General features: G+C 34.4%; 2 protein-coding genes across 2 annotated transcripts; one reads left to right on the forward strand and one right to left on the reverse strand.

Moving 5' to 3' along the window:
- Window positions 1–5,040: 5,040 nt before the first annotated feature.
- On the reverse strand, window positions 5,041–10,145 carry LOAG_00959 (hypothetical protein). The gene is made up of 10 exons (XM_020445606.1): window positions 9,987–10,145; window positions 9,051–9,277; window positions 8,071–8,232; window positions 7,687–7,817; window positions 7,155–7,260; window positions 6,712–6,828; window positions 6,382–6,554; window positions 5,759–6,005; window positions 5,460–5,571; window positions 5,041–5,253 (listed from the first exon to the last, which is right to left on the reverse strand). The coding sequence occupies exons 1-10, from the start codon at window positions 9,991–9,993 to the stop codon at window positions 5,084–5,086; spliced, it is 1,452 nt and encodes a 483-aa protein (XP_020303957.1). The 5' UTR covers window positions 9,994–10,145; the 3' UTR covers window positions 5,041–5,083.
- A 4,672-nt stretch (window positions 10,146–14,817) lies between these two features.
- LOAG_18632 (hypothetical protein) lies at window positions 14,818–15,160 on the forward strand (the record flags this gene model as incomplete). The annotated part of the gene is made up of 2 exons (XM_020451295.1): window positions 14,818–14,965; window positions 15,024–15,160. Coding segments are annotated over 2 exons (285 nt in total), but the record flags the coding sequence as incomplete, so codon positions are not given.
- Between the last annotated feature and the right edge of the window lie 3 nt (window positions 15,161–15,163).

The raw sequence follows: 15,163 nt of genomic DNA on the forward strand, positions 1-15,163 counted from the left end.
GGATCGGAAATCACCGACTGACTGTCGAATTCAAAATCATTTTTCAGACGATTTATCCTTAAATATGAAAGGAATATTCCGATGGACAAAGCACACTTGATCCAACTTTGACCCCATGCTTACAAATCATGGGGTTAGAAGGGAGATTGGACATTGATAACGTCTAACCTATCTCGATGCAATCAATAAATCTAATGATCCATATGCAGCACAGTCATCCCAAACTTTATCTTAGAGTAGATACGGTGCAGTTTTCAGCTCACCGATTAGATAAATAGCAGCCCAAATAAATTAAAATATAACACTCTTTTTTAAAAATGCCAAAAAGTCGGCTTGCAATTAGTCGCAGCTCCTCTGTCAATAGTTACATTATCCATTGATTGCTTTTTTTAAAAAGAAAAAAAATGATTCTCAAAGTATTGATTCTCAAAGGAATGCTTGTTATTCCAGCACAGAATAGAAGTGTCAGCGTTTGTCACATACTGAGGTGTTTCCTGCATTGATTTCACTTTTCCAGTTTTTCAAATAATTATTTGTAAAACAACGTTTTAATTCCTTTTTAATTCTCATACAGAATTGAAAAACGCTAAATATTGAACTATTTGAAATTTCGTTGCTTGTCACTGTTTGATATCAGCAGAATATCTTTATACTAACAGTCTCCAGATCATAAAATAGAATGGCAATAGTGAGATATTATCTTAGTCAGCCAATTTCTCATGACCTAAATCTTTTTTAAATTTGATAACATCCCCCTCAGCAGTTTTTCCTATATTCGAATCAATTATCCGATCAGTTAGTGCATATTGCGGACTGGATGAATATTAAGGTAAAACAGGAAAAAAAACGATTTCGGTTCACTCCTCTTCTGTAATATCAATAAAAACTATAGAATTATTGGCATGAAAGGCATGAAATAGTTTATAACGAAATCTAACTTACTAAGGCAGTTGACAGTGACATTCGTTAAAATTCTAAACGTGATATTTCACTAATTACAGGCTCTTTACACCGGAAGAAATTCAGCTCTTGCACAATATAATTAATTTCACAGAAATACTGGAATCCGCGGAATGTGAGCTTTTTCAATTACTTTTGTTAGTAAGCGATTTTGAGATTCATTGTTCGAAATTCATTTCTGATTAACTAATGACAACAACAAAAGATGGGGTGTCGAGACCTTTAGTAAGCACTATAAAGCTAACTTATTTTATGTTATGGTTATGATTTTCAATTTTAAAAACAAGTCATATATTTTTTGTGCAATATAGACAACAGGAAATAGTGGATTTTAACTTACACACCGATCCAAGTTTGCGGTCCATTATGGAACCTCTATAAGGATTGGATGATATCAGAAAAAAAAGGAGGAAGCACGGTCAGAGAAGCTTCCGAATTGCGCATTTCTGTCTTATTTATGCTTAGTGCAAACTTTCTGATTCTATTCGTCCTATAAACGATACATATGTAGCTTTCGAAGTATATTATGAATTCGTTTTTATCTCCACTCAAATATGCATCCATGGATTCATGTAAGTAAGCATACAGGAGTTCTATTCTTTTTTTCTGATAGCTTAGAAGAATTGTATGTCTGATTACATTATATTTCTATTGTCACAAATTTTCACTTCAAAATAGAAAAAAAATGTTTGAGGGATAAATTCTCATTCTACTAAACTGCAGAGTGATTTTAAGAAGATTCCTTGATAACTGGTCCAGTAGAACTGTAATGCCTTCAATACATTTCATATGAGTGGGAGAACTTCTTCTCTGAACAACCTATTCAACCAGAAAAGTCTTTGCGATAAGCGCTGTGAAATGCATCTCATTGAGTTTTCGTCGAACATTGTTCCATGTTTGTAAAGCAGAACTTCCATATGTCCATTGATTTTGTTATTCGTTTTTTTTTCTTGGCCCTGTGAAGGCATTATTTGATCACTTTTCGACGACCGATCTCAAGGACAGCAATCCATTTATGTCATCCAAACATTATTTCTTAACAATGCTGAATAACTCGTCCAAGTTTTCATCTCTTGAATAGTTCATGAGGTTTTCTACATTCAAGCGGTTCATGTTTTTGACGTTTCCACGGTTTTAAAATGAAATCCGATCAGTTCATATCCCCACAAACTGTTTAGTCCTTCCAGACTACACTTTGCAGTATGTGTGCGTGTAAAGATAAAAAGAATCGTAGCACCAAGTGGAATTATTTAATGATCTCTGCCAAGAAAATTAATTCAATTATGCTGAGACGGATCTCACATTATCGGACGCAATTCATTGACTAACATCTTGGAAGCTCCAAGAATTTCACTTTATATTTCTGATATTATATACACAAACTGAAGTTAACTTCTTAAAGCAGCGCGAAAACTTCTGAATATAAAAGTAATTGTCTTTACTTTTTGTAGCTTCTTTATATTCATTTGTGAATTTAATTTAGGTAAGTTACTCACGCTCGTACAAATAGTTAAGTTTGCAGCTCTTTTTCATAGATAGGTTTCGTAAATGCTTGTTTTCATAAGTTCTAAAAATAATGAGGTCAGTTCAGTAGGTTGTTCCGAAAGACGAAAGCATGAATTCCCGTTTCCCAAATTTGAAATTGAAAGTGACAAGCCAATAAGGCCAATACCTTCAAGAGATTTCTTCTCAAAATTTTTGTAGCTTCACACACTATTCGTTTAGTAAAAGTTCAAATACTTGCATGTTTAAAATTATACTCCTCATGAAATGACCTCGAAAATAGTATAGATTTCATTAATTTCTCTTTCTTCCTGAATAATATGAAATTCTTTCCTGTACTTCCAGCATCTCTAAAAGTTTGGCATCTACTTTTCATTTCGTTCACTCTGCAATCCAATCTGTCCAGAAAGATCAACAATTTTACTGCACATAAAGAAACGGTTTTATTCTTTGGTTCTTGATATCCACGATTTGAAGAAATTGAAGTCGATCTACCTACTTCCTCCTTAAGGAGGAGGAAATTAGATCGATCCTACAAGTACCATCCCGAAATCCGAATTGTTTGAGGGAAAGGGAGGTAATAGTACCATCATCTCATTTCTATGTCTCATTACAAACATAATCCAAATTTTGAGGAACTTTAAGCCTTCAGCTTTTCATGGCTTACCGTAGTCAGTATGCACGCTTAAGCATTTCGACAACTGTCAACAAGTTCTGTCATCACTCACGACAAAAGTTCATAAGCGATACTGATAAACAATTACAAAGGGAAGGATATGCATACTTAATAACTCAATTTGGACATAGAAAGTAAAAAAGAGTGCTGTACTGCATCAATAAAAGAGAGAAATAAAGTGAAATCCAAAAATCACAGCGATGGCAAATATTGATTCACAGTTTATTAAGATACGATTTAGTATCACTCATCAGTGAATCTCGCCTGAAATTAACCATTACCGCAAATTTGATCAAGTTAACTCACTTCACAATTAAATGTCCTGGAGCTGGTGAAAACTTTCAATTCCTTTGCCCTTTCTTTGTCACACTGAATTTGACTCGAACTTTTGAATTACTGCCTCAATCAACGATCACTAAACTGTCCCGTGCGCAGATTTTCGAATAATGAACCATTGTAAAAGTAGACAAGAGAATCTTCTTGCTTTCTAATATAGAACTAGGTTCACACTTAATTTTAGACTAATGGGAAGAGTTGGGCAGTAGTTTAGTGTAAGATGGATTTATCACATCGAGAGGCCTGATTCAAACGTGAAGACGACCTAGCCGTCTACTCTATTGAGAGTTTTAACGATTCTCAGACGTAGTAAGATTCCTGTTACTTCGCCTGTCACTTTGCTGAGTTTTCTTCTTTCTTGTAATATGATTAACAGCCTAGCATCACTTGACTAATACATCTTATGAAGCGATGAAAAGGAATCGTTCAGTAGGTTTGTCGCAATTAGTTGCGAACCAAATATGACATACGAGTGGCAAAGCAACGTGACACTTGCACCATTCATTATTATAAGTTAAAATAATTGACAGCGAAAATTTCTGAGAGATTTGCGGGTCCCCATAACAGCTCACCAACAACGAATGATTAACTACAAGACAATCAGGGTCAGCGAAATTACTTGTTCAGCAGTTTTGTCGACGGTTTTCCTTGTCTCTCCACTGCAATAGATAAATTCTTCTGTTAAGGCTTTTGGTAAATTATACACGTCTATGCCTATAGATTCTCCCTCCTCTCCCAGGAGGACAAATTAGCTGATTTTGTATAAATAATTTTTGAAAAAGTTATATAAATTGTATGAAAAGGGTAACAAAATATAAAGCAAAACAAACAATAAAAAAGAATGACCAGAAGGAAAACCTGCACAAAAATATCATTAGTATCTGGATAGATGGAACTAAAAGTCCTGTTTGGTAAGGCACGGGGAGTGAAGAGGTACGAATTAGACGAATAGAAAGGAATTGGAACTCAGAATCTTTTCTTTCGGTTGGAATACCGAAAATGTGTACGGAGGTAGTCTTCTGAGGCACTGATAAGAGATCAAATATTGGTTGTGGTTATTGATTACTTAGGGAAATTAACGAAATCTCGCACTTTGTAACATAATAAGTTAGTCTAGTCAATCAGAATTATTCGAAATTCAGTAAAACCTCCTGCCACTTCCGGAGAAAAGCTTTGGAGTTCGGAAGAAAATATTGCATGTACTTCAAAAAATAGTTTTAAAGACCAAAATATTACAGTTGAAAAGGAAGTAGCCATAAAACTGAAGAAATTGTACTATCCATCAGATATTAATTGGCAGAGAACAAATTTGATCCGATACAGTAACGAATAAAGAACGGATGGCAAAGAAATACATATACATGCATATGTCGTCGAACTGAACGATAAAAAGTATTAGAAGATATGAGCAAGCGAAACTGAGCCTGTTATCCATGCATATTCAGCAATTCCCAAATCCCGACATCGCCAACATGCATATTCATGTTCTTTAGATCACTAGGATTTAGTGCATTTTTGAATTTTCTAACAAGGAATTTCAAAATAAGGAATTTCATCATTGTTAATATCGGACTGGCATCGGGTTCATGACAATATGATAGCCATTATTTACTGGTAACGATAGGTATTACTAAGTGCTGTGCTCCGATGCTGACGATCATGTTGTTCGTGTCGTACAAGGTCTTCTAGTGCCCGAATATCTAATCGAACCGAACCAGCATACGTCAAAAAATCTCGAACATCTAAATCAAGCGATGCTAATGATCGCCGACGCCAACCTGCAAACATTTCACACCACTTATCATAAGTGTCAATTCCTGTTCAAATACATCATGAATAGCATTATTATGTTCCACTCATCTACGATTTGTCAAGGGCTGGTAAGCTGTAATGTATTAAAAAAAATGTGGGGAAAATAAGCCAAATAATATGAAAAGCATACAAATAACATATTCATTGAGAAGTATCGGGGGAGTGGACGAACTTTCGAGAGGTATCGGATTGTCTCGGAAATATTCCAGGAGATCAATCATTGTCTCAAAAATCATCTGATGAATGCGACACTCCCCATCAGGCATCATCACGATCCGTACGTGCTGTAATTACCGTAATGAACTCTCAATTCGTCACAGGAAATATAAAGTATCTGAAGTATCTAATGTTGTCATTCTCTAACACGATGTCAACAATTAAAGCACGCAAGTTCAAACTTAAACGAATTGTCAAACTAATAAAAAGCAACACGTCGAAAAATGAACAAAATATTGTGCACATGACCAAAACCTTAGCTTTGCCTTGACAGTTGAATGTCAATACAAATTCGCCAGGGCGTGTTTCGCTTTGACGTACAAGAAATAAACCATGTCCATCAACTCCATTGTGAAGCACTAATCGCGCACTTACAGTGCGGGATAAACGCGCATGAAACCATGGATAGATTTCCAATCCCGGTGTAGAACCGCGTACTGTTCTGATGGGGATTCGCGTTTCCATCCCCGTTGATGACATCGAATGCACATTGTTTAATGACCTGGAATTTATTTGTAGAAGCTTCCAAATTTTGGAACTCCGATTGTAAGATACTCTTCAGAAATATAATTCAGTTATTTTATCATTAAATGATGGAAGTCTGATAGAAAATCAAACACTTCACCTCGTGAAATAATTTCATTTTGATCATCTTTTTGAGTTCAAAGTTTCATGTCCCGGTAATGACCTCTGGCAATCCAAAAATCAAATTTTATAAAGAAGAGAGGATTTTAAAAGCAGAAATCTCGAAGTGAAAATAGATGAAGTGTTATAAGTTTTCCATGACGAAATTCAGTTATCAAGAACAAACCACCTTAGTCTGGCCTTTTTAAGACTTAAGATTCTCTTTTTTTACTTACACGCAAATAAAAATTCACCGTGTCGAAAAAAATTGTCGATTACGAAGAAAGCTGGAGCCAACTGGTGGTGCAGACGGTTGTCGAACGAATCTATGAGTAGAATTAGCGTCGTTCTCCGACACGCAACCTCGTATCACAGCTAACCACTGTTGACAGTCATCCGGATTTCTTGCCTCGATCACATATTCCACCTGAAATTTTATTGAAGGAACAATCTGCTATGCTTAATGGCAATACACAACTATAATCCAACATCATCAATCAGTTAAAAACACTTCGTTTTTTGATAATCAAAAATAATAAAATCCAGTAGTGGAGTGTAATTAATTACGAACAGCCAAAACAAACATCGTTATATCCCCGGATAGCAAATATCGATTCATTTCCTTCCTCAAATTCTAGCGGTGTTGTTTCCCTGATTTCCATTATCAGCAAGCAAAAAATGCCCGATTTCGCTCGACTGCTCTTAAAAGTAGGTTTTTTTTTGTTTTAGAGAATGGAGTAATTTTTTCCGGTTTGGACAGTCGTAATCGTAACACTTTCAAGATGTGCAATGCACAATTGAAATTCTGCGCAACCAAAGCGCATTTAGTATCATTTCAAATTTCAAAGTTTGCAATTATTCGAGTGCACAATTATGCACAAATATTAGCTAGCACTAATATTAGCGATACATTTTTGAAAAGAATGGGTAAATGAATGTGAATCGTTTGCTATAACACAGTTAGTTTCATAAGTGAAAAAATGATCTCGGAAGTGATTATTTAAAAATTCTTTAAAATTTCGCCTACTTTGGGTGGTGAATAAAACTCCAACAAATATCCTCCAGCCGTTTTCACAAGACATAGCCTGCATTTTCGCCACTGCTTCGTTTCAAGTTCCAAACCACTCATATATCTGCATAAACTATTACAGGAAAGAAAAAAGATACGTATAGTGCCTAAGTCAATGCTCGCATCGCAACGACTCAAAAACGCAAGTTTGTAGATGAAATTCAAGTAATATTCTAATTCAAGTGAGACATACAAAAAGATTTCTTCTTTAATTATTAGCAGCAATAAATTGCTAATAATTAAAAGGAAAGAGTTGTCTTTTCAAACAGATTTTAATTATTTTATTTTTTTCATGCAATAAACTATTTGATCATAGTTTTAGTCCTTTTTTCCTCCTTCCCCACCTCTCCGTTTTCGTTTTGTAGCTTCTCTTGTTCCAGTAAACTAGCTAAAATCATATAAAATCCAACTGAAAAGTTCGTGATATTATTTAAAGAATGAATATTTTCGGATAGGAAACATCCTAAACGACAAATGCGCATAGTCTTACCTTACACTGCCCTCACGAATCAACTCAACCGTTGTTTTAGCATGAAAATGTGACCGAAACCAAGAAAGTCGCTTGGTTGATGGCCGACTGGAATTAGAGGGTGTCGGTTGATGTTGAGTCATTGAATCTACCTGGAATTCGAGAAAAGCTTTTGCGGCTGCTGTGAATTCAAATTGAAAACTTTAAAAACTAAGAATGATAGTAGGATTTCAAAGGTGAGACTACCAGTTTCAGGAGATGAAACCCACTTCAACTGTAAATTCAAATTATAAATTCAGGATGAATAATTATGTCCCTATCACATAAAATGATGTTGCTGTTTGTTTTTTAACAGATCTTTAAAAAACACCGAAACGGCGAAGCATAATAAGATATAGAACTGACCAGAATACTGCGTTCTCTTGAGGCCATCTCAGACCTTGATCGTGACAACCAGGTGATGTCGGCTATGCTTGCTGGTCGCTCATATTCGTTCAGAGATCTCCAACCTCTTGAACGGTCACGGTAGTTGACGCTATCAGCAGCTGTACGGTTGGATAAAACATTCTGAAAATATGGAAATGCAAAAACTTTAACACAAAAATCGACAATCACAGAATCCTCAAAAGTAGTAACTTATTCTGCAGAAATGAAAAGAAGAGGTAACAAACATAAAAAGAGAAAAATTCAATGATCAAAAGGAAGTTTAAATCAATCGTTAAATGTTTCGAACTGCAAATGCTATATCATTACCCACTATAAAGTCTTTTAACCATCTGAAACCAGTGGAAGTGATATTAAACATCACTTTCTTGTGCACCAGTTGATCTTTGCACTGTACAAAATAAAAGTCGTATCATGTTATGTTATACTATACCATGTTATGCCCTGTTAAGTTCAGAAACGTACATCATGCCAAATTACACATGAGTAATGGAATTATACGGACAATCAGTGTTATTTTACCCATTGTGAAGTACGGTATGATTACTAAGAGTCTTTGGAAGCGATCAGAGGGGTAAATAGGTAAATGAAGATATCGCTCAAAAAGTGGATAAACTGGTTGAGAAATGGACACATTTCAATATATAGCGTCATAAATTGGTAGACAGTTTATTAGACCACAATTTCTGTCTAACCCCTTGAATTCAAAGTTTTCATTACATTTCACACTGTCCATCCATAGTGATACTGGTGCGGATAAATAGAAGGGAAAGGTTAAATCTATATGCGGATAACTTACATGGATTTACACTTATTCCCTCTATAGAAATCGCTATGAATAGAGGGAGAAGAAATACCTGCCTTCATCATGTGATATAAACGAATGAAATAAATTAATGAAACTAATCGAAGGGGAACTTCAGATGAGGATTAATGCATACAGCTTGAAGAAAGGTAGTTACAGGAAGAATGACGTTTGGGGTTGTCAGCCTTTCCGTCAGTTCTTCACTTAATGTATGGGTAAATTGCTGAACGATATCTGAAACGGAGACGTTGTTTTGAGCGATACCAATACTCGTCGAATACTGATGCCAACTTTCCACAAATTTGAAAGCGACTGACTTTGCGTACTGCATGCAAAATTGTCGCCATCTGTCACTCTCTTGAGCTGAAACTTGCATTATTATCTGGTCGATACGTTCTCGAAAAAATTAATGTAACTGAAACTGAATTTAGTTAAATCATACGGTAAATAGTTCTCAATTTCAATTTTTGTTTTCAGTTAGTGTACGCAGGGAAATGGTTCAAAAGATTCTTTTGATGCATTCCAAAGATCAGTTCAAAAGTCAAAGTTTTTTGGTACTGACCGGTACAAATTTTGGTTCAAATTTACGTCCTGACTGTTGAGCGGTGAGCGGAAACTACCTGCTTAAATATTTTATATTAGGCCACTTCAGACAAGGACACAAAGGAATGAGAAAATGTCATTGACTTGCCTGATAATCATTATTGTGAAAAAGAATAACGTATTCGAAAAAAAAAAAGAAAGAATAACGTATTCCACCATAACTGTTAATTTAAAGGGTAATGGATCAATATTAAAACAATTTTTTTCAAAAGAAATAGTGAAATTAAACAGATGATCCGTCTCTACTTTAATTTACTTCTTGATCTTTGTGCTCTTATTCGCTGATTAGTAATACACTTTTAAATGGCATTTTAAGATTTAATTATATTACAAGCAAACGAAAAAATTCACATTTGCATAGTAAGTTCATTGAATTTTATAACTAAAATAAGCAATAATAAATTGATAGATATGACGAAGGACTGACAGAATAACTGATAGTTACTGCAAATTTCGATTGAATTCTTACCTTCCATTCAATGATCTCTTCAAAATTGAAAGCCACTTTCTTTCTACCGCAAAACCTTTTCTGTTAATAACTCTTATACTTTCGGCTTTCAAATGGACTGTTCATCAACAAAAGAAATCGTCCCCCTCGCAATGATGACCATCTTTAGTTCGCAGAATGAAATTTGCACATTATCCAAGTAATATTCAGCTTGTTATGCATATAATATAATTGATCGTTCAATTAATAAATCAGTCGTGGCTGCATGTTAAATGAATAAATTCCAATTCATCAAACATCAAATCGTGCTCTTTCCAGCAAGATTTACTACGATTTGATTGACGTCTTCCGTCCAATCTAAACAATTTCTTTTCATGTTTCTGAAAGAGAGTTTAGCAAATATTTAGCACGATTAACAAATACACTGCTAATAAATAATCAATATGCACAATTTTGGGCCATGTTGTCAACGTCGGAATGGTTCAGAAAAGAAATCGGACTGAGCTTATTAAACATTACATATTTTTGAAGTTTGCAAAGTTTCATCCTGGGGTACTTCTGAATGAAATCTCATGACAAGCAGACATCTCATCTACATTTCAAGTAATGTTCCGAATAAAATTAGATTAAAGAACCTGAAGAAAACGATGCTTCGAACAAGTATTGGATTTTTAAATTCAAACCAGTAATATAGCCTGGAGACAAAAAAATATTGGCGGTAACTATAGGTCACTAATATGAAGTTCTTAAATTGCCAAGCATCTATTGTAATATCTCTGGTCAGCTGAATTACTGACTGCTTAAGTCCTTGTGACATTAACTGACATTATTTGTGCCTGATTAAAAAGCTAGCAAGTAGAGTTGACGACAAGAGAAGCAAAATTTCCGGACTTGAAGCTTTCAGGAGATAATTACCTAGATTATGATACGAATTTTAAATAGAATTTGAGTAGTTAATAAAATAAAGTAATCAATAAATCAGTGATGTCCATAAAGGAAAAATTAAATTTTAATTTAAATCTCTAAATCCATGCTATGCAGTTCGAACCATTTCTAATTAAAATTTCCGTCTTGGACTAAACAAAATTCTACAGAATATTTAGTGAATTAAAATGGTTGTGTGAACTTTTCACCCTGAATCAAACCTTTCTGACATGTTCATGCCAACATTCTTGATTAATCACCAAACAAAGCCTTCTACAATGTTCAAAGTAATGAAGCAATGTTAAAGGTTGAAATTTCCTTAACAATTCAATAAATTGACGAGAAAATAACCCAACTGATTTGGCAGGTGAAAAAAAAAGGATCTTTTTGGGGAATTTAACGAAATGTATTAAATTTGTTGATTAATCTTTTGCAAGCAAAGTAAAGAAGAAGAGTGTGAAGAAAGGTACTTAAAATGAATAACCTGATCAAAGATATCGTGATAACTTTATAGGAAAGCAGTGAGGTTAGATAAGTTGGAATAGTGCTGGATTGAAAAAAGAGATTTTTAGGAGCTAATAGTTAATAAACCAAAGCGCATCTGTCATTTCCCGTTTCTTTTTTCACTTACTCCTTGTTTTGAAAAAATGGAAGAAAAAAAAGAAAAGAAAAAGGAAATCCGGAGACAGAACAACGAATCAGAGAGTTGCAAAGGCGGAAAGAATTTTGCTACACTGTGATCGAGCAAAATGCTAATGGAATCGGCCAGTGATTATTGTATTTTCGTTATGCATTAATTTTCTATATGATAATACACTATATTCAGTGTGAGATTTATATTTTAAAAAAAGAAAAAAAAATTCTCAAGAAATCAATTGATCGATTTTATCATTTCAATAGGACTTCAAGTTCTATTTTCCTGATAGAAATTGAATTTAGTGGAAAAGATTTATGCTTGTATTGAGTGAAAATGCAACAGATTCTTATTTCACTCTTTTAAGATGAACATTTTGGATAAGAAATTTGTTACTGAAGCAAAATTATAAAGAAGGCAGTTTTCTTCTTGCTCATTTAAAATTAATTAGAAAAATTGATTTAAGATTAAACTTAAAATTAAATGATTGAAAATCATTTGCAATTTATGGCATCTTAAAATCGGCATTTGTTGTTTTTAGTTTTAACTGAGAAGTAGAAAGATGGAAGAATTTGCTATCATAGTCGAACTTCTTTTTTGCTGGTTGAAATCAAATTCTTTTTATTTGAAAGGAGTGGAAGAGCAAAAAACGGAGTGATACATCTGTTGAAAGCTGCTCATCTATGAACGAACAACTGATGCATGAGCTGATTAAAACTGCTGTCATACTCAACAAAAATTTGGCTTACTTACTTAGTAATGTCCCAACAAATCTTAGCGAACACAGGAAGTCCAAGAATAATGAATTGATACCAATATAAACATCTATGACAAAATTTTCAATTAAAAGAATTAAACTTCACTCTTTCTTTGGACTTCATAGAAATGATTTGATTTCATGTAAAAAATAAATTTCATACGTGCTCGTAGCCATTACAATTAACCATTACTAAATTTATCATAGTAAACACTCACCACGGTACAGTCTCGTTTCTATGCAATAGTCAAGGCGTCTAGAAGTAAATTTTGAATGATCACAGTCACTCAGTCATTTACATAGATAAATTACAATCAGATGATATTCCGGTAACTTTAGACATGACATCAAATTAGCTAAGATTGAAATTTGAATTCAAAAAAAAGGTAAGTAAACGAGACTGTCCAAAAATCAATTACATCAATCTGCTAGAATCTACTTTATCTGGAATGCAATTACAGAATCAAGGGGTTGCGTGCTGCAGTGCATACCGGACAACGTTGATAATAGTTGTAAAAGTTATTATGTTTTCCTAGAAAATGAATAAATCCTTTGGCCTCGAAATTTGAACTGATGTTAATTTTAAACCTTTAAATTTTCGTAAAAACCGAAAAAATGCACCAAGCAAATTTCCACCATGAGTTTAATACAAATGTTTGGAGGCATACTTTCTCACGAATTCTACTATCCATTTTTGGGATCAAATGGTAGAAAATAGTAAAGTAAACTGGAATCTACTAATAATAATAGTAGCATTGGAATCAGAAATATCTGAAACTGCTTTGGATAGCACAGCTGAAATGTCGCAAACAAAACATGAGATAAGATATCCAAGCAAGTATTCAGTTAATCTAACTTCATTATAACAGGACCATCAGTACTATTTCATTGTACGGGGTCACTTCGTTCAGTATTATACTTAAAACTGCAAGACAGCTGAATATGGTAGGTTCAAGAAACATTAAGTTGCATAATTCGCTTTTTCGAGAGAGGAAGAACAATGATCAATGTCTAAGAAGTTCAGAAGACAACTACTTTCCGGAGAATGTTTCAAAATTAAAGATACTGGAGAACTTAATCATACTGAAATCGCTGGATTTTCTGCAAAGTAAGAAACACTCACATGAAGGGTTTCAGTTAGTTCTTTGAAAGTTTTAGATTTGAGGCTAAAAGATAAGAAAGCATGACACGGATATTGCAGTGAACTGTGAGAAATAAAGAAATGCGGCCAGAAATCTTAAATTTCCATAAATTAGGTTCCATTATCTTTTCTTTAAAAAAAAAAAAGGTGAAAAACGTCAGATAGTTTAAAGAGATGAAATGATTCTATTCTTTCCTATTCAAGGACATGCACCGGACATCCAATGCTGTCATTCTGGACATGTCAAGATGAAGGATAGAGGAACAGTTCAAAACTGGATCAAGCATTACCATTATTACTATATAGTTGTCAGGACAATCCTTTCAAGCTGCATATGTCATCTGAATCCATCAGAGATTTCTGCAGCACTTTCCCATCGATATAATAATCTAGTACTGACCCGATAGTGATGATGATGACTAGTGCCAAATCAATACTAGTTCATACGCCGTCTTAGAACAAATGTCGATGTTTACGAAGATCAAGAGGTTGCTTAAATAGTTCGAAGAGCAAGTAATGAATAGCTGAAATAATGTTCGGTAGCTATTTGGAGATAATATGATCAAAGTTTATAAAATTTAACATAGAATGGAATTAATTTATAAACAAACCTTGGAGTGATGAGCTTAAGTATATGTGGTGATGGATAAAACTAGTTAAGAACAGAAAGGGCACAGTGTGACTTCCTTACTTCCGGAAAACTATCAAATTGAACATCTTAACGGAAGTGGCGAAAAAAAAATAAAAATCGAGGAAAAACGATTTGTTACATATGAGGTGGGGTATTTGTACTTTCTAAGTTTATCAGTTGGAAAAGGTTGAAAAAACGGAAATAAGGCATCACATCCCTAACAAGCGATAATATTCGGATAAGATCATGACTAAAACACGAAAGATATTATCAAAAATAAAACTTCAGTTTTTTAGAATAACATAAAAAGTATACGAATTTTTCAAAGCCTCGGAAAAGAGAAACAAAATGCAGAGTGTTCTCCCGAAATAAATCACCGACATGGTGGAAAACAAATGAAAATCAGTGGCATAAAAAAGTATCAAGTTCGAAGGTGACTGATTTTTCACATCATATTAATGGCAAAAGCAAAAGTATTTGGGAGATTTTTGGAAGTTAAAGTAGAAATTTCGAGAGATTTAATTAATAATTAACTGTTAAATAATTAAAACAAACAGGGAAAGGAAGAGAAAAACCGTCAGAATAAACTGCTAATTACAATATCTTCTTTAAGGAGTAGTGGAACAGAGTCGATGAGACGAATTTCTATCATCGAATAGAAGAAACGAATTTGTACGAGTTGCATCACACCACAAACTGAGACACGTTGACGCCGATTGGCGTATGTTGGCAGATAGTGTATCACTGTCATTTGAGATACCGTGAATGGCGATGGTAGTAATAGTGGCGGTAACTGCAACGTTTCGATCCACAGACTTTTCGAGAAGGAAGGATAATTATGATAGCAACGTGAAGGAGGCACATAGAGGATGCCATAAAATTAAGTCGACAGACGGATGCACTACCACCGGAAGTTGTTTCCTCTCTTTATTCCCTGGCTTTCCGTTGTGGGCTTAATGTCCGTGTTAGAGAAGCAGCAGTAGCAGTACTAGCAGTACTAGCAGCAGTAGCAGTAATAGCAGCAGTAGCAGTACTAGCAGTACTAGCAGCAGTAGCAGTAATAGCAGCAGTAGCAGTACTAGCAGTACTAGCAGCAGTAGCAGTAGCAGTA

Source organism: Loa loa, assembly GCF_000183805.2.
Source record: "Loa loa unplaced genomic scaffold supercont3.411, whole genome shotgun sequence".
Lineage (NCBI taxonomy): Eukaryota > Metazoa > Nematoda > Chromadorea > Rhabditida > Onchocercidae > Loa > Loa loa.

Excerpts from the sequence above, each read along its gene's own strand:
- LOAG_00959 (XM_020445606.1), bottom strand. Across the intron at positions 7,261-7,686 it reads ATTCGTGAGGGCAGTGTAAG|ATATATGAGTGGTTTGGAAC; the intron begins GTAAGACTATGC and ends TAGTTTATGCAG. Across the intron at positions 6,006-6,381 it reads CGACAATTTTTTTCGACACG|GTCATTAAACAATGTGCATT; the intron begins GTGAATTTTTAT and ends AATAAATTCCAG.